Source organism: Archocentrus centrarchus, chromosome 13 (assembly GCF_007364275.1).
Source record: "Archocentrus centrarchus isolate MPI-CPG fArcCen1 chromosome 13, fArcCen1, whole genome shotgun sequence".
In the NCBI taxonomy this organism is placed as follows: domain Eukaryota; kingdom Metazoa; phylum Chordata; class Actinopteri; order Cichliformes; family Cichlidae; genus Archocentrus; species Archocentrus centrarchus.
In genome coordinates, this window is record NC_044358.1 from 10,631,864 (window position 1) to 10,659,644 (window position 27,781).

The 27,781-nt window shown below is 42.2% G+C and overlaps 2 protein-coding genes across 2 annotated transcripts; one reads left to right on the forward strand and one right to left on the reverse strand.

Moving 5' to 3' along the window:
- The first annotated feature begins 4,872 nt into the window (after positions 1–4,872).
- Positions 4,873–5,805, forward strand: LOC115790112 (olfactory receptor 142-like). The gene has a single exon (XM_030743780.1). It carries the CDS (start codon positions 4,873–4,875, stop codon positions 5,803–5,805), a length of 933 nt encoding a protein of 310 aa, XP_030599640.1.
- A 12,339-nt stretch (positions 5,806–18,144) lies between these two features.
- Positions 18,145–24,175, reverse strand: LOC115790113 (olfactory receptor 4D1-like). The gene is made up of 2 exons (XM_030743782.1): positions 24,158–24,175; positions 18,145–19,101 (listed from the first exon to the last, which is right to left on the reverse strand). The coding sequence occupies exons 1-2, from the start codon at positions 24,158–24,160 to the stop codon at positions 18,145–18,147; spliced, it is 960 nt and encodes a 319-aa protein (XP_030599642.1). The 5' UTR covers positions 24,161–24,175.
- Between the last annotated feature and the right edge of the window lie 3,606 nt (positions 24,176–27,781).

Here is a 27,781-nt window from a genome sequence, read left to right on the forward strand (position 1 = left end):
CATAGATTAATAATAACTAAATAAATAAATGCAGAGTGGGGTATAAACAGAGAATGCAGTGAGTGAAGAGGAAACACTCAGTGCCCCAGCAGCCTAGGCCTATTGCAGTGTAACAAAGAGAGGATTAACTATAAGCTTGATCAAAAGGGAAAGATTTAAGCTCAATCTGTCATGGGTCAGGCGGTTGTATTCCTGCCTTCGTGGCTGTGGCCAAGGTGCACACCTGTGGCTTGTTATCAATCAAGGCTGGGACTATTTTGGAATGGCTGAGATGCAGACTCATCACCAGATGGCACAACCTGCATGGTTGTAATTCAACAAGCTAGTCTTTCATCTAGTAGTTTCATTTACCTGCCTGTAACCTTGTTTTCTCCTGCTTCACCAGTTTACTCCTTTTTGCTACATCATATCCTCTGAATCACAGACCAAGTCAGCCTCACCACGGAGCCAGTATTCTCGGCCGCCACGTCTCCAGCCTCCACCTGCCAGTCCCTCAGATCACACCAGTTCCCACTCACCCCTGCCACCAGACCCTGGCAACTCCCCGCCAGCCACAACCCTAACCAGTCTTTGCCCCTAGCCTCTCCGAGAAAGCCCATTCATGTCCCCTTAACTTACTACCACCACGCTGTAGAATGACAGCCTCAACACTGCATTTAATCTATTGTTAGATTCAATTGGCTTCTCTCAAAATGTAAAGGAGCCCACCCACCACTTTAATCATACTCTGGATCTTGTCCTGACATATGGCATAGAAACTGAAGACCTAACAGTATTCCCTGAAAGCCCCCTCCTGTCTGATCATTTCTTAGTAACATTTACATTTACTTTAATGGATTACACAGCAGTGGGGAATAAGTTTTATTACAGTAGAAGTCTTTCTGAAAGTGCTGTAACTAAGTTTAAGGATATAATTCCTTCATTGTTATGCTCTTCAGTGCCATGTGCCAACACAGTGCAGAGCAGCTACCTAAACTCTGCTCCCAGTGAGGTTGATTATCTCGTCAATAGTTTTACATCCTCACTGCGTATAACTTTGGATACTGTGGCTCCTCTGAAAAGGAAAGCTTCAAATCAGAAGTGCCTGACTCCGTGGTATAATTCACAAACGCACAGCTTAAAGCAGATAACCCGAAAGCTGGAGAGGGAATGGCGTCTCACTAAATTAGAAGATGCTCATTTAGCCTGGAAAAAGAGTTTGTTGCTCTATAAAAAAGCCCTCCGTAAAGCTAGGACATCTTACTATTCATCATTAATTGAAGAAAATAAGAACAACCCCAGGTTTCCTTTCAGCACTGTAGCCAGGCTGACAAAGAGTCAGAGCTCTGTAGAGCCGAGTATTCCTTTCACGTTAACTAGTAGTGACTTCATGGATTTCTTTACAAATAAAATTTTAGACATTCGAGAAAAAATTATTCATAACCATCTCAAAGATTATTCTTCATGTTCGGCTGCTTTCAGCACTGCTGGTATTTGTTTTGACTCTTTTGCTCCAGTTGATCTTTCAGAGTTAACTTCAATAGTTACTTCCTCCAAACCAGCAACATGTTTGTTAGATCCCATTCCTACTAGACTGTTCAAAGAAGTCTTTCCAATTATTGATGCTTTGATCTTAAAAATGATCAATCAGTCTTTATTAGTTGGCTATGTACCACAGACCTTCAAGGTGGCTGTAATTAAACCTCTGCTTAAAAAGCCATCACTGACCCAGCTGTCTTAGCTAATTATAGGCCAATCTCCAACCTTCCTTTTCTCTCAAAGATTCGTGAAAGAGTAGTTGTAAAACAGCTAACTGATCATCTGCAGAGGAACGGTTTATTTGAAGAGTTTCAGTCAGGTTTCAGAATTCATCACAGTACAGAAACAGCATTAGTGAAGGTTACAAATGATCTTCTTAGAGCCTCTGACAGTGGACTCATCTCTGTGCTTGTCCTGTTGGACCTCAGTGCAGCTTTTGATACTGTTGACCATAACATTTTATTACAGAGATTAGAGCTTCCTATAGGTATTAAAGGTACTGCACTGCAGTGGTTTGAATCATATTTATCTCATAGACTCCAATTTGTTCATGTAAATGGGGAGTCTTCTTCACACACTAAGGTTAATTATGGAGTTCCACAGGGTTCTGTGCTAGGACCAATTTTATTTACATTATACATGCTTCCCTTAGGCAGTATTATTAGAAAGCACTGCATCAATTTTCATTGTTATGCAGATGATACTCAGCTTTACCTATCAATGAAGCCAGATGACACACATCAATTAGTTAAACTGCAGGAATGTCTTAAACACATTAAGGCCTGGATGACCTCTAATTTCCTGCTTCTAAATCCAGATAAAACTGAAATTCTTGTTCTCGGCCCCACAAATCTTAGAAACATGGTGTCTAACCAGATACTTACTCTGGATGGCATTACTTTGGCCTCCAGTAACACTGTGAGAAATCTTGGAGTCATTTTTGACCAGGATTTGTCCTTCAATGCACATATTAAACAAATATGCAGGACCGCTTTTTTGCATTTGCGCAATATTTCTAAAATTAGAAACATCCTTTCTCAGAGTGATGCTGAAAAGCTCATTCATGCATTTATTACTTCTAGGCTGGATTATTGTAATTCATTATTATCAGGCTGTCCTAAAAGCTCCCTGAAAAGCCTTCAGCTGATCCAAAATGCTGCAGCTAGAGTACTGACAGGGACTAGAAAGAGAGAGCAGATTTCTCCCATATTGGCTTCTCTTCATTGGCTCCCTGTTAAATCTAGAATAGGATTTAAAATTCTTCTCCTCACATACAAGGTCTTGAATAATCAGGCACCATCTTATCTCAAAGACCTCATAGTACCATATCACCCCAACAGAGCACTTCGCTCTCAGACTGCTGGCTTACTTGTGGTTCCTCGGATACTTAAGAGTAGAATGGGAGGCAGAGCCTTCAGCTTTCAGGCCCCTCTTCTGTGGAACCAGCTTCCAGCTTGGATTCAGGAGACAGACACCCTCTCTATTTTTAAGATTAGGCTTAAAACTTTCCTTTATGATAAAGCTTATAGTTAGAGCTGGATCAGGTGATCCTGAACCATCCCTTAGTTATGCTGCTATAGGCCTAGTCTGCTGGGGGGTTCACATAATGCACTGTTTCTCATTCACCTTATTTACTTTGTTTATACTCCACTCTGCATTTAATCATTAATTGATATTAATCTCTGGCTCTCTTCCACAGCATGTCTTTTCTCTCCCCTCAGCCCAACCGGTCGCGGCAGATGACCCCCCCTCCCTGAGCCTGGTTCTGCTGGAGGTTTCTTCCTGTTAAAAGGGAGTTTTTCCTTTCCACTGTCGCCAAGTGCTGCTCATAGGGGGTCGTTTTGACTGTTGGGTTTTCTCTGTATTATTGTAGGGTCTTTACCCACAATACAAAGCGCCTTGAGGCGACAGTTTGTTGTGATTTGGCGCTATATAAATAAAATTGAATTGAAAATTGAATTGAATTGAATCTCCTGCCTTACACCGTCTCTCTTTTCCACAGATCCTCCGTGTTTGCCAGACAGACATTCTGCACTCCCACCAGTATTTACTCCCACTTGTGTTTTGACTGTTTTTGATAAAAAATTTGTTAAACGAGAACTGTCTCCTCTCCATCTTGGGTCCAACCTGCCTGGCCATCATGACACAACAATCTGGCCATACTCTGGACCCAGCAGATTTGACAGTTCTCGTGCAATCATAGGTGAGCACAGCCAGGCGTTATCCATTTTAGTTCAACAAACCGGACAAGTTTCTCACTATCTTTGGCAATTACTGTAGATGCTTCTTTGCAGAAAATTCTTTCAAAGAAATTCTCTCACTCTCACTTCCGCGCCAGCCGCCAAAGCTGTGGCACCAGCCGCTCCTCCCCCAGGTTCCTCTGCCTCTGTAGGGGCGGCTGCCGCCGCGATCCCCAACCTTTCTTCCCCAACCCACAATCATTCTGGGATGAGCCAGGGTCCTGCCAAGATTTTCTGTTGCAATGCTCCCTTCTGTTTAAATGAGCTCGGGGAGAGTCGCCAACAGCTACGTTAAAATATCGCACTTCATTAGTTTATTCTGCGACCGGGCTCTGACGGGGGCATGGGCTTATCTTTCCATAAACCCTATTGAATTGGTTTCTCTCGATAATTTCATCCGAGACTTCAGGTCTGTTTTTGATCATCCTCTCAGAGGCCCATTCCCGTCCCCTTAACTTACTCCCAACAACATGATCCTGAATCCAAACTGGGAGCTGGTTCCACAGGAGAGGGGCCTGAAAGCTGAAGGCTCTGCCTCCCATTCTACTCTAACCTAGGAACCACAAGTAAGCCAGCAGTCTGACAGTGAAGTGCTCTAGTGGGATGAGACGGTACTATGAGGTCTTTAAGACAAGATAAGGCCTGATTATTCAAGATGTTGTACATGAGGAGAAAGATTAAAATTTGGATTCTGGATTTAAAATATCTATCTTGGACTATTGGGGTCTCTTTCATGGAGGAGGGGAACGTGGACATATTGATTTTCTCTCTCTCTCTCTCTCTCTCTCTCTCTCTCTCTCTCTCTCTCTCTCTCTCTCTCATGAAAAGCTTTTAAAGAAGCTAAAGCTCAGTTGGGAAAGGGCTGACAGCGCAGCAGGTTAATGCTCAAAATCACACACCATAAAAGATTTGTTAATTATCCCTGAACTACTGTAAGCTTGTTATTCATTTTGTTGTTTCCCTGATAATGAATCTCTTCAGTATTTTTACACTCATTCATCTTCCAGTGAGCTCAATATGTAGGTTGCAAGTGGTGTCAGTGCAGTCCTGTTTTAAAAAAAAGGTAAACTAGTGATTGATGTGAACCAAAAAAATGTTGTAAATCTAAAGAACAATGATGATAAACACCACACAGGTTTCATATTTCACTCTTGCTGGCTATTTTGACACAGGACGTGTAACTTACTTATGTTTCGTTATTATTCTGACTTTGTATATGTTCATTATTGTTTCCAATGTCTTGCTGATTGTGGTTATCTGTATGAACAGAAGCTTACATGAACCTATGTACATGTTTCTGTGCAGCCTGTTTGTAAATGAGCTGTATGGTAGTACAGGGCTGTTTCCATCCCTCCTGATTCAGATCCTCTCTGATGTTCACACTGTTTCTGCTCCTCTGTGCTTGCTGCAGGTTTTCTGTGTACATTCATATGGGGCTGTAGAATATTTGAACTTAGCTATCATGTCTTATGACAGGTACCTTGCTATCTGTTATCCTTTGCAATACAACACATGTATGACATCTAAAAAAATTGTCATACTTACAGCTATAACATGGTTGTATCCCTGTTTTGCAATGGTTGTCTTGTTATCTTTAACTTCACCTTTGCAGCTGTGTGGAAACATCATTAACAAAGTTTACTGTGACACACACTCTGTTGTCAAGCTGGCATGCTCAGACACCATTGTGATTAACATGTATGGCCTCCTTGCTACTTTTAGCACAATCTTTGGTGCCTTACTTTTTATTCTTTACACCTACATGAAGATTCTGCTGGTTTGTTTTTCTGGTTCTGATCAGACCAGACAGAAAGCTGTCAGTACCTGCACACCTCACCTGGCTTCCATTTTGAACTTTTCCTTTGGCGCGAGCTTTGAAATCTTACAGAGCAGATTTAATATGAATAATGTGCCCAACATGCTGCGCATCTTTTTATCAGTATATTTTCTTACATGCCAGCCGCTCTTCAATCCTGTGATGTACGGCCTGAAAATGAAAAAAATCCGGAACATTTGTAAACGACTCATATTAAATGCAGAGCTTTGAAATGAAGTTTCCCCATCACTGTCCTTATTTCATGAACATTTACTGAAATATTTCAGAACATTAATCCAACTTCTCAGCCTGTTTTAATCTGTAAATACAGGTATCCATAATGCTTATGAAAAGGCAATAAGAAATAGTTGTGTGCACCTTGTCATCTCAGATTAAGACCAAGATGTACTTTATTTATCCAGTATTATTGTTACAGCAGTGGAAATGATAATCAAGATAGCAAGCAATAAGAATATTTATTATTATTATTATTATTATTATTATTATTATTAGCTGTTGGAGGACTCTCATGGCAGTGGAGCTGAATCAGTTTCTTAGACAAAGTGCTCTGGTGCTGTGATGCAGAGGCTGGTCAGGATGAATCATTTACTACCTTCTTCCCAGTCATGCTTTATTTTATTTTATTTTATTTTATTTCCTTTTATTTTTTTAACCTGTCCTGTCTGGCAGCTTAAGCAAGAAAAAATTTTGTCTGCATGCTCTGTTGTGCCAAATATCTTGGTGGGCCAAGAGGAGCTGTATTGTAGGCTCCTCTTGTTGTTATTATGTAGTTATTTTTTCTTTTTATCTTCTTTTCTTTATTTAGCTTTAAATGTATGGCCCAACTACATCAGAACTGACAGGTGAAAGTACTGGTGTGTGTGTGTGTGTGTGTGTGTGTGTGTGTGTGTGTGTGTGTGTGTGTGTGTGTGTGTGTGTGTATGTATGTATGTATGTATATGTATAAATATGTGGATGTGTGGATGTATGTATATCATTCTTTGATTGTTCTTTTCTCCCCTTTGTTTTTTTTCCTTTTGTTTTTCTCTTTCTCACTCTTTTTTCCTACCCTTTCCTTCCTACCTGTCAGGCCTGGTGTAAATAAATTAAATAAAATTAAAATACAAACATTAACAAGAGTAGCCTATTGGAAAACTTACAGAGCTATTCTTGGAAAAGCAAATATGTTTGGTACACCAGAGCATTCGGGTCATATTCTGATTGCAAAAAAAAAAAAGAAAAAAAAGAAAAGGAGAGAAGCACACACTTGTTTACACAATAATGTAAATGATAGAGTGGAGGTAAGATAGAAAGAGGAGAAGGGAGAGTGTGCCTCTAGCTTTATTTTTTATCAGCTCACTCCGTTACGTCTGCAAGGGTGTGTGTTGTGGTATGCTAGGTAAGACTATGTTATTTATTTTGTTACCTTTTTGTTTAGGTCAGATGCCGGATCATGGTAGATTTTAGTTCCTGTTTTGTTTATTGTTTTGGCCTTGGCTCACTTGTTTTCTTGTCTTGTTTATTTTCAATAAACCAACATTAAGTTTGAGTTTTTGTCTGCTGTGTCCTGCATTCCGGGTCCAACCCCCCTGGCCACCAGTGCTGTCAGTAACGCATTACTAAAAAAAAAAAAAAAGTAACGCATTACTTAGTAACAACGTTACTCTAATCTGAGTACTTTTTCTCGGTAACGAGTAATCTAACGCACTACTATTTGCAGTCAAGTAATCAGATTAAAGTTACTTATCCACGTGATTGTATTACTATTTTTGCCATTTTCCTCAGTACAAAGAGATATTTTTACTTTCTTCTTGCATCTCGGGGAGTGACGTCTGGCCGCTGCGGCAATTCAGTCCCGTTTTCAGCACAAACACAATAACAGCACACAGTGAGACAAACATAAATAATGGAAGGAGGAGAGCGATGTGCATTTTCCAGCTGAAATACAGGCACTATTCTGAGTCGGTGTCAGCTAAAGATGACAATATCAATGTTTGTTGTGCACTCTGTGCTGCAACAAAGAGCTATCTAACTTCAAGAACACTACGTCAAATATGAGGAAACATCTGGAGTCATGGCGCAGTCACACTTACAGAGCGAGTCGCAACAGGTGGAGCGAAGCAGAGCTGCGACTAATGTGTGTATGTACCTCTGTCATGGAATGTACTCACCAATGGGGGCAAGAAACTGCAACAATACCCCCGTGATCCAGAGGCGAACAGGGAAGGACCTAGGGGATGCAGCCTGTCCACGGCCCACTAGGAGCTCAGAAGACAGGAGGCCACACATGGCAACTGCTCATACACCCCAGAGGAGGAGGGAGGGAGACCCCAGACGGTCCCCCCCAAGGTCAAATGACAAGAGTCCAGAGAGCCAGAGGCAATGAGCAGCCAACCCCCACCCCCGCAGGCCGGCATCCACTGCACGAGCCGAGAATGCGGCCCCAAGGCCCCAGGCATACGTGTGTGCATGGCTGGACCTGAGTCTGGGCCTTCTTGTGCTTTGCTTCCCAGCTGCTTCTCGTTGGTTGCTCCTGCATCCCCCGCCTCCCCGGGGTGTGGGCGCCTTGGGGTTCCTGGGCCGGGCTGGATGTTCTGGCGTGGGTGTCGACCTGTTCTCCTGCGGACTGTGGGCTGGAGCGGCTTAGGCTTCTCCGGCGTGGGGGGGGGCTCTGTGGTATGTTGGGCGATTCTTGGGCACCTGGGCCCTGCCGCCGGCCTGCATGGCGGAGTAGCCTCTGGTGGGGCTGGTTTCCTGTTGCCTGGAATTCCCTAGGGCCCTTGCTCCTCGACTGGAGGGGCTCTGTCTGGGACCTCCCTCTCCCCTCTGCTGGGGTGGGCATGTGGTTGTCGCTGGACTGTGCGACCACAGGTTTTCGTGGCTCTTGATGGGCTGCGGATGTCTTGGATTTCCTGGGTCCCTCTCTGCCTGCCTCTGGCTCCTTATGGGCAGAGCAGCGGCTTTCCGCCCTCGTTGGTAAGTGCATTTCATGACTTGCCTCTTCTCTTCCTGCTCTTGTCGGAGACGGTCGCACTATCTCTCTCTCCCTGCCCTCCCCATCTCTCCGCTTGCTGCTTGCTGTGAGAGCGTCTTTTTACACACTGTCCGAATAAGAACAAGATTGAACCATGGATCTGGCAAACTGGGCATTCTCCATCATTGATCGAATTTTTTCCACTATGAGATCCGGGACAGGGGAGCCTGCGTGTCCGAGTGGAACAGACCCGGTTGGATACGTCATCGACTCTTGGAGCTCGTGGAGACCGGTGTGCTTCTCGGCCCTTGGAGTGGAAGACGTGGAAGACGCCTACATATTCGGCTTTTTGGTAGCAGTATCTTCTCTGTTTGGGCTCGGTGGATACCTGCTTTACTGGCAAATTAAGAAAATCTGGACGGTGGTTCGACATCTGCAGAGGCTGCCGATCCAGGTGGAAGGGCTGAGCAGAGCCGTACAAACTCAGACTCAAAGCCTGGTGGACCTGAGCCGCAAGATTAGCGAGCTCGCAGGCGAGAGGGGTTAGATCAGGAGATATAGTTCGGTTCTGCACAGTGAGGACGGCAATCAACTAATTTGGAATATTGGATTTTCGAATGGTTTCCCAGTAAGACTGAAGGCTGTTGGAAAAACAAGCAGCCTGTTCCAAAACAACATTTGTTATCAGGAATTCGGCTCCCCTGCCGGCCTTGGGTTGGCAACCATATCACTCTCCAGGGCTCTGTGTGCGGCTGCTCTCTCCCCCACTCCGCGTTGTGATTTGTGAAGCTGGGGCTGGTGTATCACTGGTACAGTGCTCTTTGCGATGAGCACTGTACCAGATGACTTTTTTTTTAACCTAACTTCCCCATGATGTGTTGTTTTCTCCTCCTGCCAAAGGTAGCGCCGCAAGAAACGGCTGCATGACCCAAGGACACATATCCCCCTATGTGTGTTGTGTTTGTGTATTTGGATGGTGTTCTGTAACTGCAATTTCCAATGTGTGAACTTGTTCACCCACATGGCAATAAAACTTCATTCATTCATTCATTCATTCACATAGACACAGACACTAACGTAATCACAGCATAACGAAATTGTTGTTCTTATACAACCATGCTTCATTTTGTTGTGCCTTTTCCGCATAGTTTTGTTGTTTTGTTTTTGTTTGGTATGTTGTCTTTTTTCTTTCTTTTGTAGTTGCAGCATTTGAATTGTTTTGGTTAGTTTAGTGGTGCTCTGTCCCCTTTTTCTGTCTTCTCCCCTTTCTCTTGCTCCTTTTTTTTTTCTCTTTTTTTCCTCAGTCTGTCAAGTGGAATTAAATGTATATGTACACAAATAAATAAAATAAAAACACAAACAACAAGAAAAGCTTATAGAAACTCTATAGAGCTTATTGATGGTTTCGTGGCCCGACACCCTCGTTACCCTTTTAGCAGGAGAAAAATAATCCCAATGGAGCGAAAATGTTCCTCAACAGAAGAACAAGACTCCTTAAAAAAAAAAATCACTGGAGATGAGCAGGTTTTGTTACCAAGGTTTATTAACAGACAAAGTTACAAAAAGCAACAGCAAGCAGAAGCCTCCTGGGAGTTTGTGCCTTAGCAGTTAGCAAGAGAAAAACGAACAACAGCACCCACACCACACGTACACTGCCCCAACTACTGCTACACACCATCTTATATACTCTTTGCCTCTCTTTGTCTAAGCTTTTGTGCATAGTCAGTTATTTATAAGCATACACTAGAAACTGTCATTAATTCTACTGACATTATCTAAAAAGGCACAAACATCCCGGAGCATCTTCAATACATTAACAAGACAGTAAGAAAAATTCATCACAATAAATGTCAAAAACAACCTCCTTGTGGCCATCCTATGGTACTCCTGGAGAAGGATTTACAACTGTCCACACTTACACTGACCAGATGTAGGGGAGAAAGTGGGTCAAAGCTACATGTCCCAAATGTCACACAGACACTTTTATTAACATTCAGCTGCAGATATACATGAGAAATTGCTCAAAAATAAACCACTGGCATTTAAATAATAATGCTCCTCAAATAAATTAATGCTTTTTTCCTCATAACAAAATACTCACGGCTGTGCTATTAAAATGTAACCAGAAAAGATCCAGAGCAAAAATAGCAAAGGCTGACTGATTCTTTAAAAAGCCAGTCTGCAGTGAAGTACACTTCCCCAAAGTGCTTCCTCCTGTGTAAGATAACAAACATGTAAACAGACTGAATAAACAAACTTCCGTCCTTCAGTCAGCAGGATTTGTGAATCCATAGACTTATTTGCTGACGTATCACAGCAACGGCCCCACCCGCCCAATGCGACGTCGTATCCGCTGCCTGCATCACGAGGACAGGCACAGACATATGAGGACATGAACAGACCCACTTCCGCTATTAAGGTCATGTGACTTACGGTACATACCAACAGCCAGGTACTATTGGGGGTCTGGGCGATGCCAAAGGCTCTGAACAGACGCAGTACGAAGGATGTATGTACACAAAACCTGGCGACAGTGGAGGATTTCAGGTTAACAACAAACTCTCCAAACGTCACCAATGTCACCGTGAAAACTCGCTAAATTTGTCGCTAGACACTTTTTGGAAAAAAACTCACTAGGGGGATTTGACAATCTGCTAAATCTAGCTACAGTCACCAAGTTGGCAACAGTGGTGAGGGGAAGAGGGAGGGGTAAAGCTACACAGGTTAGGAAGGGCTACGGAAGACCAAGAGGCACAAACAAGGCAGAGTGCAGAAAGGCATTTCCCCCAAGCAAAATCAATAAACCAATGACAAAATAAAAATAGCTCAGTGAGATAAAATTCACATATACTCAACATAACATGAATTAGAAATAATATATAATAAAGTTAATTTTTAACTCTGTTACATAAGGAGCCAGATAACCCTCCTTTAGACCCAGCTGATGCTGCCATCTTCCTGGACAGGGAGCTTGGGGAGGAGGTTCGGAGGTTCTTCCTGATCTTATCCCGGATCCATGCCTCCACTGACCCTAAGGTTTTTTTGGTTGGATTTTCTGCTGTGCTCGGGATAATAAATAGTGACCCTCGCTTGCTGCAGTCACCTACCATTAACGGCTGGGTTGTTTCAGCTGTCCATATGGAGGCACAGATTAAGGAACTGAATTCATTGTTACCTGGTCTCCCCCACTCTTATCCCTCACCTGCTTGTTTGCCCCGATATGCTGGCACTGAGCTGTGCCTGCAGTGACCGAAAAAGACCTTTTTCCTAGTCAGCAGCTAAGAACTGTGGAAAAGACTGTGGTTACAGAGGTTACAGATACTCCAAAAACTGTTTCTAATAAATCAGCATATGAAGAGACTGTGGGTTGAAAGATTGTAAGTTGTGCTCCTGTGAGGCACGTTGCCTCAGCTCTGCCTGCACCGCAGCCCTCAGAGCCACCTCAGCCTGCAGTAAGGCGTTACTCTAATCTGACTACTTTTTCTCAGTAACGAATAATCTAAGGCGTTAGTCCTGCATTCCGAGTCCAACCCCCCCTGGCCACACAGCACATGTGACTGTACGCACTTTGTGTCATTTTATCTATGATATGAACTGATACAAAGCAGCAAATTCAGCCTTAAGACCCAATCTTATTCACAGCTGTGAAAATTGCTTTGTTTTTCTCATGCGATACACATGTAATATGGTAGAAAACTTTACATTGAGATGGCAGAGTCACGCCCTTCTGCCGCTTTCATTACGCGTTCTTGGTTTGAGACCAGCTAGCCTGCGGGGCCCGAGTTGAACCTGTTTTCCGGCCAAGAGCATTCAGTGAAATGGTTCAAATACTGGCACCGGCACCGGAACCCAGGAAAAGTGGCCTGTACGTGTCTGTCCATTGTAGATGCACATGTGGCACCTACACACCAAACTGACTTTTATCCTGCCTAGTTGGTCTGCTCACATCATGCTCACACATGTTCAATTGTGAGTTGCTCTGTGTAACAGATGACAGTGGTGTTGGAGTTGTATTTGCATTCTGCTGCCAGTGTTTATGGTTTTGCAACACAGGTGTGAAATGACCGAGACTGTATTTTAAGGTTTAACATCAGGTGTGTAGTCTGTTTAGTGACCGAGAATGTGTTTGCTGTTTCACAAAAAAGGGTGGTTGAGTTGCACCAGATGTGTCTTTGTGCCTGATCTTTGTTAGCAGTTTTGCCAAAAGAATGCGTTGAGTTTTCTCTGGAATCATTGTAGGGTCTTTATATTACAATATAAAGTACCTTGAGGGGACTGTTTGTTGGGATTTGGCACTATATAAATACAAGTGAACTGAATTGAACTGAATTGAATGTTATGCATGTGGCAGTGGTGCAATGAACTCAGAAGTCTGCAGAAACATTTTGTCTGTCAGCGTAAAGAAAGATGCAACCAAACTGATTGGGTGATCCTTCATCATGCAGGAAGATAATGACCCAAACCACACAATCAAAAATTCAAAGGAGTTTTGTCAGGGGCAGGAAGTTGAAGGTTTTTAGTAATTGGCTATGTACCACAGGCCTTCAAAGTGCCTGTAATTAAACTGTTACTTAAAAAGCCATCACTTGACCCAACTGTCTTAGCTAATTATAGGCCAGTCTCCAACATCCATCCATCCATCCATCCATCCATCCATCCATCCATGCATCCATCCATTCTCTTCTGCTTATCTGGGGCCGGGTCGCAGGGGCAGGAGCCTAAGCAGAGAAACCCAGGCTTCCCTCTCCCCAGCCACCTCCTCCAGCTCATCTGGAGGGACCCCAAGAAGTTCCCAGGCCAGCCGAGAGATATAATCTCCCCAGCATGTCCTGGGTCTACCACGGGGCCTCCTCCCGGTGGGACATGCCCGGCACACCCGCAGGAGGCGTCGTAGGGGTTGGGTGCAGTGTGTGTCGGGCGGTGGCCAAAGGAGGAGGCCCTGGGGGACTGATCCCGGGCTATCAAGACTGCCTATTGGGACCTTCATTTTCTCTCAAAAATCCTTTAAAAGACAAGTTGTGAAACAGCTAACTGATCATCTGCAGAGGAACGGTTTATTTGAAGAGTTTCAGTCAGGTTTGAGAATTCATCACAGCACAGAAACAGCATTATTGAAGGTTACAAATTATCTTCTTACAGCCTCTGACAGTGGACTCATCTCTGTTCTTGTCCTATTTGACCTCAGTGCAGCTTTTGATACTACTGACTATAACATATTATTACAGAAAGTAGAGCATGCTATAGGTATTAAAGGTACTGCACTGGAGTTGTTTGAATCATATGTAGCTAATAGACTTCAATTTGTTCATTTAAATGGGAAGTCATCTTCAGACATGAAGCTTCTTTATGGAGTTCCACAGGGTTCTGTGCTAGGACGAATTCTATTTACATTATACATGCTTCCCTTAGGCAGTATTATTAGAAACCATTGCATACATTTTCATTGTTATGCAGTAATCAGCTTTATCTATCCATGAAGCCAGATGACACACATCAATTAGTTAAACTGCAGGAATATCTTAAATACATAAAAGCCTGAATGACCTCTAATTTCCTGCTTCTAAATTGAGATAAAAATGAAATTTTTGAACCGGGCCCCAAAAATCTTGGAAACATGGTGTCAACATGGTGCCCAAGCCAACTCAACTGGCTCCTTTTGATGTGGAGGAGCAGCGGCTCTACTCTGAGCCCCTACCAGATGGCCACACTCCTCACCTTATCTAGAAGGGAGAGGCCAGCCACCCTTCGAAGGAAACTCATTTCTGCCGCTTGTATTCGTGATCTTATTCTTTCGGTCACTACCCAAAGCTCATGACAATTGGTGAGGCTAGAACATAGATTGACCGGTAAAGTGCTTTATAAATAAACTTGGCTTGGCTCTGCTTGGCTTGGAGCAGGAGCTTGTCCCTGAGCTGGCGAGAGGGCACTCCACCCTTTTCCAGCTGAAGACCATGGCCTCAGACTTAGAGATGCTGATTCTTGTGCCGGCCGCTTCATACTTGGCTGTGAACTGTTCCACTGTGAGCTGGAGGCCACCACCCGATGAAGCCAACAGGGCCACTCCATTTGTAAAGAGCAGAGACGGGACTCTGAGGCCATCAAGGAAGAAGCCTCCCGTCACCTGGCTACGACTAGAAATTCTGTACATAAAATGTATGAACAGAATCGGTGCCAATGGGCAGCCCTGACAGAGTCCAACACCCACAGGAAATGAGTCTGACTTATTACCGGCTATATGGACCAAGCTCTCACTGCGGTTGTACAGAGACTGAATGGCCTGCAACAACGGGCCAGACACCCCATACTCCTGCAGGACCTCCCATAGGACACCTCATGGGACACGGTCGAATGCCTTCTCCAAGTCCACAAAGCACATGTAGTCTGGTTGTGTGTCAACCAATCCCTACAACATCTAGAACCTTCAGGAACTCAGGGTGAATCTCATCCCCCCCCAGGGGCCCTCCCACCAAGGAGTTGTTTAACCACCTCAGTGATCTCACCCCCGGTGATGGGCAAGTCATCCCTCTCGCTCCCAGACTCTGCTTCCACTAAAGAAGGCGTCAGTGGGATTCTGGAGGTCCTTCCTTCCACCATCCCACTATAGCCTCAGTTGAAGTCAGCTCCACCCATCTGCACTATAAACCATGTGAATGGAGGCTCCCTCGGAATGCTGTCGACGTTCTGCCGGAGGTGGGAGTTGAAGATCTCCCCGACTTGGGCTTCTGCCAGATATTCCCAGCACACCCTCACAATATGTTTAGGTGTGCCAGGTCTGTCCAGCATCTTCCCTCACCACCTGATCCAACTCACCACCAGGTGGTGATCAGTTGACAGCTCAGCTCCTCTCTTCACCCACGCGTCCAGAACATACGGCCGCAGATCTGGTGATGCGATTACAAAATTGATCATCGACCTGCGGCCTAGGGTGTCCTGGTGCCATATGCACTTATGGACATCCTTATGATCGATCATGGTGTTTGTTATTGCCCACATGAGCGTTGAAGTCTCCCAGCAAGACAATGGAGTCACCGGACAGAGCACCTTTGAGCACTCCACCCAGCGACTTCAAAAAATGTTGGGTACTCTGAACTGTCATTCGGTGCATAAGCGCAAACAACAGTCAGGACCCATTCCCCGGCCCAAAGGTGCAGGGAAACACCCCTCTCATCCACCAGTGAAAACTCTGTTGTACAGGCAGCAAGCTGGGGGGATACAAGAATACCCACCCCAGCTCGCCGACTCTCACCGAGGGCAACTCCAGACTGGAACAGAGTCCAGCCCCTCTCTAGGAGACTGGTTCCAGAGCCCAGGCCATGCGTTGAGGTGAGCCCAATTATATCTAGCTGGTGTCTCTCAACTTCACGCACTAGCTCAGGCTCCTTCCTCACCGGAGAGGTGACATTCCATATCACAATAGCTGGTCTCGACAGCTGGAGATCGGTCCACCAGGGCCTCTGCCCTTGGCCACCAGCCGACACACACTTCACCCGACCCCTACGATGCCACCTGTGGATGGTGGGCCTACAGGAGGGCGGGCCCATGTAACCTCTTCTGGCCACCAGATGCTCTCCCTCGAGTTCCCTCCCCAAGCCTGGCTCCAGGGTGGGGTCCCGGTAACCCTATCCCAGGCTAGGTAAACTGTTCCCTCGTTGTTGTACACATAGAGGTCTTCTGAACTGCTCTTTTTCTGGACCCTCACCCGGGATCAATTTGCCATAGGAGACCCTACCAGGGGGCAAAGCCCTCAAACAACATAGCTCCTGGGATGCACAATACCCTCCACGTGGTGATTCACGCAATATTTCTAAAATCAGAAACATTCTTTCTCAGACTGATGCTGAAATGCTAATTCATGCATTTATTACTTCTATGCTGGACTATTGTAATTCATTATTATCAGGCTGGCCTAAAAGCTCCCTGAAAATCCTTAAGCTGATTGAAAATGCTGCAGCTAGAGTACTGACAGGGACTAAAAAGAGAGACCATATTTTTCCTGTATTGGCTTGTCTTCATTGGCTCCCTATTAAATCTAGAAGAGAATTTAAAATGCTTCTCCTCACATACAAGGTCTTAAATGATCAGGCCCTAGCTTATCTCAAAGACCTTAGTCAAGGTTAATTAAGGAGTTCCAGAGGGTTCTGTGCTGGGACCAGTTCTATTTACACTGTAAAAGCTTCCCTTAGGTCGTATTATTAGAAAGCACTGGATATTTGCAAAATATCTCTAAAATTAGAAAAAAAATACTTTTCAATTTTCAAAATGAAAGTTTAATGATACATTTTCTCCATCTTTAGTCAGCAATTTCATGTTAAAAAGTATTTTATATGTTATATTTTTACATTATTGTGAAATACAGCTATATACCATTTAGAAATGTTCATTATAATGGTCTCATATTGAATCTACTTCGTTGAATTTCAAAGAGGGCACCACAGGAGAAGTTGAGCAGATTGAGGTGAGGTGTGCAGGTACTGACAGCTTTCTGTCGGGTCTGTTTGGATCCAGAAAAACAGACTTTAAGGATTAATGATTAATGTTAATGATCCCATTCAGCTCCAGAGGAGCATTCAGAGAAATCTAAACAATTATCCCAAGAAATGGAAAAAATAGGTATATTTAAGGAGCAAGTACATTCTCATTCATGGGTCAAGTCTAAACCTGTCACGGTGAGGGGCTGTGTGTGGAGGGAAGGACCCAAGTGCAGGACATACGCAGACATAAACTAAAACTTCTTTATTTGCAGGGACTCGAAAAATACAAAATACCAAAACCAGAAATCTCAACCAGGGCAAGAAACAAACGGAAGCCTGGGAGAAAACCAAAAACCAAAACACACAGCTAGGAGGGGAACACTGGGGGGAAACAATGACGACGACGCAACAATGAACAAAGGAAGACTCAGGGCTTAAAAACACACAAGGGGATTAGGGCAAGTGGAAACAACTGGGGAAGACAGGTGAACCACATGAGACTAATGACAAAGGGGAAGCAAAACTAAACACCAAACACAGGGAACACGAGACTGTCAAAATAAAACAGGAACTGACTACACATAACAGACGCAGACCTAACACTGAAAACTTGACAAAGAGAACATGCACAAAACAACAAGGGAAACTAAACCTCATACTCAAACAATATAACTATAAGAAACATAACCTCAAAAGTATAACAAAGAAAGCGACACAAAAGAAACTCAAAACGCTGGGCCACCGGCCCAGGACCATGACAAAACCAAGGCTAAAAGAAATACTCAATGAAGATCTCTCTTTGAACAAAAAAACAAAGGTTAATAGTCTATGACTAGGTGTCAGGACACTGAGCTTTAAAGATCCAAATCATTTTCAAACCTGCGAATATCTGAAGAAAGTCATCAAAGAGCAGTTCAAGTACAAACCAAGGATTTTCCTAAGTGGTCTCAAACTGTAAGATATGGAAAAACTCTCATCAAAATCTTAAATTCATAAACAACAGAAACATATAATTATTTACAGACTTGGAAAACAATTAATTGCATTATAATAAATTAATAGAGTACAGAAATGTCATCATAAACAACAAATACATGTTAGTGTCACAGTGTAAAAACTAGCATTTTAATAGAACGTATGTGTTTTAGTTTTAAGCATTTTACCAAAAATTAAAATTTTACAACTGACTCGGATTTTGGTCAGATTCAGTCCATAGAGTACAGGATTAAAGAGCGGTGGGCATATGAGCCAATATAATGATAAAAAAATACGGAACATAATTGGGACGTGTCTCATGTTGAATCTACTTTGTACAATTTCAAAGAAGGACCCACAGGAAAAGTTGAGCAGAGAAACAAAGTGAGGTGTGCAGGTACTGACGGCTTTCTGTCGGGTCTGTTTGGATCCAGAAAAACACACTTTCAGGATCCTCATGTAGGTGTAAAAAATCAAAGACACAAAGCATATTGTTGTGAGAGAAGTGGAAATAAGCCCATAGATGTTGACTGTGGTGTCAGAACAGGCCAGTTTAACAATGGAGTAATTGTCACAGTACACTTTGTTAATGATGTTCCCACACAGCTGCAGAGGAGCACTCAGAGAAATCAAAACTATTATCCCAAAAAATGGAAATACCCAAATTAGAGCAATAAGCAACAATATCTTGCTAGGGTTCATATGTGTGTGATATTGAAGAGGACAGCAGATGGCAAGATATCTGTCATAAGACATGACGGCTAAGTTAGTGAACTCTACAGTTAGATATGTGTGCAAACAGAAAATCTGCAGGAAGCACAGAGGAGCAGAAACAGTGTGAACATCAGAGAGGATCTGAATCAGGAGGAATGGAAACAGCCCTGTACTACCATGCAGCTCATTTACAAACAGGCTGCACAGAAACATGTACATAGGTTCATGTAAGCTTCTGTTCACACAGATAACCACAATCAGCAAGACATTGGCAACAATAATAAAAACATATAAAAACACAAAAACTGGGAACAATAAATATTTCAAAGCCCCGCTGTCAAGGTAGGCAGTGAGTGTGAAATATGAAACCTGTGATGAGTTCATCATGATCCTCTTTGTACTTTTACAGCACATAACTTAAACTGTGCTCAGAATGAACTGCATTTAAGGATCAGGATCACTCTGATGTAACCTGAAAGTAAGTCCCTCCAACTGCACTGAATCACTCCTTGTTTTATCCTTATCACTGCAGCACCATAACGTCATTATCAGGGGACAGACTCCATGATACTGACTGAGAAAACAAACTGGCAGTTTTAGAAACCAGTGGAATTACTGAGTCTTTTTCTTTTGTTTGAAGAACATGTTTTTATAATATATATATATATATATATATATATATATATATATATATATATATATATATATATATATATATATATATATATGGGGAAAATAACGAATTAAAAATTTTAACGCATTTTAATCGCACTTTGCACCGTGGAACGTTTCTCAGTGCACGAGTTCCAGGCATACAGATTATATCGATGCACAATGTCCAAATTCAGGAGCCGCATTCTTTGAAGGACACGGCCTACGCAGACCGGGTCCATCGCAGCCCATAAAGACCGCAAAGGCTGGAAGTGAGCGGCTGTGAAATTGGACGGTCTAGCCTTCATATCTGCGTCACCTGCCCTCACCTCAGCGTAACTCATGTCACCTAGCAACCGCCACAGTGCGAAGCACAGCTGGTTAAACGGAGAACAAACTTTTGCTGCTTTTTGTGGTTTAATTTTAATTCTTTAATTCAAAATAAGCTGTTAAAACAAGCATAACACATTTGAACATCAAGGAATACAGCTGAGAGAATGATTAATATCCAACTATATTAAGTGAGACATTAATGTTGAATAAAACTATCCAGTTATGATGCTTAACTTTAATTTCAGGTGTTTGCTTATCACAGGAGCACTTCCGCCCTTCATTGGTCTGTGTAGTAGACTGGTGGGAAAATAAACTAAATTTTGAAGTTTAAGCTTATGTATATTGATTCATTCATCAACCAAACTTAAATTAATATTTCTTATCTTAAATATTTAAATGTGATTAAAATGCGATTAATTTCAATTAATTAATTACAAAGCTTGTAATTATTTAGATTAATTGTTTTAATCGAGTCCCACCCCTAATATATATATATATATATATATATAAAGCCCATGCAAAATATAAAAATGATGCAGATGCAATAACTACAGTTAATGTACACGATGATCTGATCATTTTGTAATTTTGATTATGTAATTGCACTGTACATACAGTAATCTGCATACTGTGCTTACAGCCACAACACATCTCTATATAAGGAAACCCGTTTACCTGGAGTTGAAGAGAGCAGTGATGATTTTCTAAAAGAAAAGGCTGCAGCACCAAAAGAAGAAGAAATTTAAATATGAGAAATGCTTGGGCTGAATAATGTTTTCCCCTCCTTCCTCACTGTGGCTCAAGTTATAAAAAGTATTGTGAACAAAGCTGATATGGAAAAAGACAACTGGCTACAAGAAAAAAAACAGGTGGAGGACAAGGAGCAGATGTGTCGGTACACTCATGTTCTGTTAGCTGTGAGGAGTTTCATTTCCCATGAGTTAGGTACCGGGTTTAAATCCAGTTGTTCTTTCATGAGAGGCTGTTGTTCAGCTAAAGATGGCCTTTAGTGTGAGACAGATTTTTCAATGATGCTAACAATCAGGCCTCTAAAACAGCGGATGACCATCATGTCGGACGGGGTGAACGGGCAGAATAGGACCCAAATGCAGGACTCCTTAGGCATAGATCAACTTGTTCTGAAATCAAAAGGCAATAATACGGGGCGCTGGTGAGCAAGATATGGTTTAAGACGCCTTTTCTAGGGCTCCTGCAAAACCCACAATATTTACATAAAAAACAGCATTAACTAAATCAAAACCAGGCGATAAACTGAAGAAGATACCATAAGGATACAAACAACTGGACAAATTGAAGAAAAACCAACTCGAATGGCAGAAAAACTACAAAAGTATAAGTACGGAAGCGACGCTAACGCTGCGCGGCCTGCTAGGAGTATGAGACAGCGGGCAACAGGCGACTTGGATCCACCGATATCTACTGGGACTGAAGCGCCAAACATGAGTATTGAAGAAATGAAAGCAGACATTTTATCCTCATTGAGAGGAGAAGTCGCCAAAGTGATAAGAGACGAACTCAAAGGTGCACTAGCGGAAGACTTTCAAGCTCTCAGATCTGAGCTACAGGCGGTACGCTCCGAAATTGCCAATAGTACGAAGGCTATACGAGCTGAGGTGGATACTATAAAAGCGGACATCCTAGACGTAAAGGGTGGTCTATCATTGTGGTCAGACGAGGTCACCTCACTACAGTCTACTGTAATAAGCCTGCAAAAAGAAATGTCAGCGCTCAAAGACAAATGTGAAGACATGGAGGGGAGAATGAGAAGGTCCAATATCCGCATCGCGGGCATTGAAGAGCGCCCGGGCTCAAGCTCACCACAAGCTGTTGCAAAAGTCATCAGAGAAGTCCTACAGATGGACCGAGACATAAAAGTGGATCGCTCACACCGTACACTCACCATGAGAAGGCCGAGGGACCGGGAGACACCACGAGTTATAGTCGCTAAATTACACTATGACGGGGACGCGGCGGAGATCCTGAGGAGGGCCCGAGAGAGAGCTCCGCTGACTTACAACGGGCACCGCGTCGCCTTCTTTCCCGACTACACGGCCAGTGTGGCCAAAGCAAGAGCCACTTTCACGGAGGTACGTAAGATGCTACGGAGCCGTAAAGGGATCCGCTACGGCCTCCTATACCCGGCCAGACTGCGAATTACATACCAGAATGAAGAAAAAGAGTTCCTCGACCCCAAAAAGGCCATGGAATACGTCCAGAACATTATTGTACCAACAGAAACGAACGAATAAAGGTACTGACCGCTAATATTAACATAATAATATCAGGAATTATCCCACTGTGTTAGCTAAGTCACACACAGCTCTCCTAGCAATTTTTCTGTTAAGATAAACCTATAGCCTGGAACAATATGTGCAAATATGCTGTTTTATTTTAGATTTTCTCTTCCCCTTGTATGGGGAGGTTGCAGGAGCCCGAACAGTACATTTTGAAGTCTACTTACATTGTTTACATTACATGTTATTGTTTCTCTCTCCTTCTCTCTTCTCTACACATATCTAAGCGCACCTTCTGTGCAGTCTCACTCCACCTTGGCTGTGCACTTTAACTGCTTATTTTAGCAGCTAGGGACCATGTCCCAACTACTTAAGCTTAGTGTTCACATGTTCTGTGTTCTTTTGGTTCTGACCCCACTGTCCCCCGGGGATCCTACGCGAACCATGTTTACAAGGTTCCTGTCTCTCTGTTACTATTTTGCATTAACACCTGTTTATATTTATCCTGCTGAGACTAAAAATGTTTGTTATAGTCAGCGAAAACTTGTTTTACTCCTCTCTGGTTGGTTCTGTCTATATTGTATAGCCATACTTCCTCAATACCACACAGATAACCCAGCGTCATGCACAAGGGGCCTACTATCATCCATGATATATTCTGATATGTCAAAACGTAACTCATATAGAGATAATGGGTGACCCACTGAAAATTGTAACTTATAATGTAAAAGGGCTCCACAACCCAGTCAAAAAGAAGAAAATATTGAATCAATTAAGGCAAATTAATTGTCATATAGCATTTCTGCAAGAAACCCATTTATCTGACACAGAACATGAAAAACTAAAAAAATCCTGGGCAGATAAAGTTTTCTACTCATCCCACCAGTCAAGGAAAAAGAAGGGTGTTGCCATACTCATGCACAAGCAGATAAACTTTACACAAACGTTGCTTCACAGAGATACAGAGGGGAGATACATACTAGTTAACGGAACAATTGATGGTATAGAAGTGTCATTTGTTAATGTGTATGCACCCAACATAGATGCTCCTGGATTTATTAAGTCGCTGTTTAACGTAATATTAAAATACAGCACCGGACTGTTGCTGCTGGGTGGGGATCTCAATTGTGTGTTGTCACAGATGATGGACCGACTGCCTGCGCCAAAAACTCCACTTTCTAGAATGAGTAAGATGCTCAAATGCCAAGACATAGAGACAGGACTTGTAGATATATGGAGAAGTAAGTTTCCCAGAACAAAAGACTTTACTTTCTATTCAAGCAGGCATGGATCGTATTCAAGGATTGACTATTTCTTTACGCCAAAGCCAGAGCTACATAGAATAATAGATATAGAGATATTATCTATTACTATTTCTGACCATGCACCTGTGTTATTAAAATGAGACATAGGACATAGGCCAACAACTAAACAATGGAGGCTCAATACATCGCTGCTCAATGACGAAGCTTTCACTGCAATGGTTACAGAAGAGTTAAAGACATACTTGGAAACTAATATATCTGCAGAAACAACACCGTTGATAATATGGGATTGTGCTAAAGCATTTCTTCGGGGTCGCATTATTTCTTTCACATCGATGAGGAAAAAACAGAGGCATGCTAAACAACGAGACTTAGAGGACAAAATTAAAGAATTAGAATTTACACATAAACAACACCCTTCAGCCAACATCATGAAGGACTTAAATGCAACTCGCAGACAATTAAACAGTCTACTGTCAGATAAAGTGGAGGGCAACCTGAGATTCACTAAACAAAAATATTATGAATATGGCCAGAAGGCTAGCAGACTACTAGCATTTAGACTGAGAAAACAACAATCCTCTAACATTATTCATAAAATAAGATTCCAAGAAACTATTGCAACAAAACCTGACAAAATAGCAGAATCCTTTGCAAATTTTTACAAATTACTATATAAGAACACTGATACTTGCCGTGACGACCAAGAACTTACAGAATTTTTAAACAATATAAAGCTGAGCCAATTGACAGAAGCAGCAGCTCTAAAGTTAGACCAACCGATTGAGGAGTGGGAAGTCAAGCAGGTAATTAAATCACTTAAGAATAATAAAAGCCCAGGCCCAGATGGCTATGTCAATGAATTTTATAAAACTTTTATGGACCTTTTAGCTCCCCTACTATTAAAAGCATATCATCATGCTCTAGAATCCAAAACTATGGCACCATCTTGGTCTGAAGCCACCATAGTAGTAATTCATAAAGAGGGTAAGGACCCCACTGACTGCCAGTCCTATAGACCCATATCATTGCTGAATACAGATCTACGCATACTTACATCAATCCTAGCAACACGACTTAACAAATTTACCACCCAAATCATACACCCTGATCAGACGGGATTTATCACAGGGAGATATTATGCTGATAACCTAAGACGCTTACTAAATATAATAAATGTTCAAAAAGAAAGAAAGATTGAATCAGCAATCATATCCTTAGATGCCCAAAAGGCGTTTGACAGAGTGTCCTGGAAATATCTATTTCATACACTGAAACGCCTTGGATTTGGCCCACACTTTGTTGACTGGGTACAAACACTTTACTCTTTTCCACAGGCAGCGGTCAAAGTGAACGGCTATAGGTCTGACAGATTTCCATTAGAACGGGGGTGCAGACAGGGGTGCTCACTTTCACCCCTTCTGTTTGCCATTAGTATTGAACCATTCGCCCAACTCATCAGAGACGATGTTAATATTAAAGGTACAGTAATAAATAAGGAAGTACACAAAATCTCATTATATGCTGATGACATACTACTGTATTTAACAGAACCTCCATCAACAATTCCCCATTTAAAAGAAATCATTTCACAGTATGGATTCTACTCAGGCTACAAGGTAAATATAGAAAAAACAGAAGCTATGGATGTAAACTGCACAATTTCAGATACCACAAAATCACAGAGTGGATTTAAGTGGCCCAAGGATGGTATCAGATATCTGGGTATACATATACCTCCATCTTTATATGACCTCTATGAGACAAATTATGGCAAATTACTCCGAGTCATTAAAAAAGATCTGGAGCAATGGGCTACACTCCCTCTCTCTCTAGTAGGCCGTGCCGAAAGCATCCGTATGAATGTCTTACCAAGATTGCTTTATTTATTTCAGATGTTGCCAGTGGAAATTCCCAAATCTACCTTTGATAACTTAGACAAAATGATGTCTGCATTCATCTGGCAAAAAAAACGCCCTAGAATTAGACTAAAAACCTTGCAGTTATCTAAATCCAATGCGGGCCTTAAACTCCCAAATTTAAAATATTATTACTGGGCCGCACAACTTAAACCCCTATTAGTATGGATACAGAATAGTACAGACACGCGATGGCTTGAAATAGAGGAAAGTATGTGCTCAGAGCCTCTGCAAATATTACCCTTCTCAGATGTCCCTGCAAAAGAAATGTCAATCTGGACAAAAAACACTCTAAAACTTTGGAACAAAATACAGTTGGTTTTTAAGTTACCAAAACAGATTTCACTTTTAACAAATATAGGATTTATGAAGACTTTTATACCAAATAAATTAGACACTGGGTTCAGAAACTGGTCCAACTATGGACTATCTCATATTCATCAATTAATTGAAGAGGGAAATTTTAAAACCTTTGAGCAGGTGAAGAGTGAATTTGACCTCCCTAAGACAGACTTCTATAGATATTTACAACTTAGAACCTTTGTGACAACGCACAAAAATTGGACTAAATTCCATGGACCTGCACCTATAGAAAATTATTTAATGGACATACAAAGGGGAAAGGGAAACCATAAAGTAATTAGCAAACTGTATGATGTATTCCTGTCTATGAACATGCATGACTCCATAAACATAAAGCAGAAATGGGAGACTGAAATGAAGGAGACAATAGCAGAGGACACATGGGAGGAAATCTGTACGGGAGCACATTTGGCCACAAACTCTAATACATGGAGAGAATTCAAATGGAAAGTAATAATCAGATTCTTCAGAACACCAGCAATAACTGGTAAAATGGGTCCAACACAACCCAGCTCATGCTGGAGAAATTGTGGGACACAGAGTGCTAACCATACTCATATCTTCTGGTCTTGTCCTAAATTAAGTTTATTCTGGGAGGAGATATTTGATGCTCTTAAAGCAATTTTTAGAAGAGATGTTCCAAAAAAACCCCTAGTGGCAATATTGGGAGAAATACCTGAGGGAATGAATAGGAAGGCTGACAGATATCTTCTAAATATATTGCTCACAGCAGCATTGAAATGCATAACCATTAGATGGCTAAAACCAGAGCCCCCCACATATAACATATGGATCCAAAAAGTTTGGGATATTTATTTAATGGAGGAAATCACATATTCTCTAAGGCTTCAAAAAACAAATTTTAATACACGGTGGAGCCCTGTCATGCCCCTACTAATACAGTAATATACCCAGAGGCCTGCCCCTTGCATGCACCGTACACTTTTGGAAAATACCATTGAGAACAAGAATGCATGACCCAACCTACCCCAGAGGAATTCAAAAAATTATCTTTTACTGTTGTTTTGTTTCTTCCTGCTCTGCTTTGTTTTTTATCTCTCGTCACTTTACCTTTATTATTGTATTGTGTTCATTGCCATAATCTTTGACAACTCTATTGTTACCTTGCCTTCCCTCGCCAATTTCTAACGTGGAATGTTTGCAACTGCAAGAGAAGAATGTAACTATGGAACAATGTCATTATTTGTGGCTAAAAATAAATAAAAATTAAGTTTAAAAAAAAAAAAAAAAAAAAGGCAATAATACAAAATCCACTTGGGCGCAAGACAAGGCACATAATCAGACACGAGTCATGACACACCACCATGACAAAACAATGACCTGACAACAAACGCAGAACGCAGACATTATATAGACACTAGGTAATGAGGCAATGAGAAACAGCTGGGAAGGAAAACAGGTGAACACAATCATGTGAAGGAGACCAGGGGAAGCAAAACTGAACACACTGCACAAGAAACAAGACGCTACCAAAATAAGACAGGAAGTGGAACACAGACCAAGACAAACACAAAAACAGAGGGTCAACAGTAAAGGCACAGAAACCCACAACCAAAATATAAACCATGAATCAAAACCCAGAGCTTAATAAGAAACACAATGTAATCCATTAACCAGAATGCTAAAGAACAAAAAACACAAAACACTGGGCCAACAGCCCAGGACCATGACAGTGACACAGATCCACACAGTGTTAAGAGAGCTAAAGCTCCAATGGCTCCTGTCATGAGTGACAATAACAAATCTTTCTATTTACCAAAGATTCTGTCATACCATTAAACCTAGAACTTTCTGTGACTTCTAATGCATTTGAATTTTTCCATGTCATGAGTCTAGTCTCATGCACCTGTTCTCCTAAAGCCTTATGTGCATCTCTAATCAAATCAACAAATCTCATCTGGTTGTAATAAATGATCCACTCTGTGTTTTTGATGGTCTCTGAGACGTCCAAAGAATGGATGATGTAAATCCTGCAGCAATTTGATTTTGTGCTTTATACTCATCAGGGACCCCTTGAGGGACACCTATGGTGTCTATATACACTTTAGAATCAGAGTTGAGGATGTCCTTGGAATGTTTAAACCTACCTTGAGGAGCTAACAACTGTGATTGAACCTGTTGGTAAATCATAGTTTGTTTCCCAAATCACACACTCTTTTGGACAAACCGTGAACACAGTTCAGGCACTTAGACACATCCGGTGCAACTCAACCACTCTCTTTTGTGAAACACAAACACAATCTCTGTCACTAAACACACTTCACAT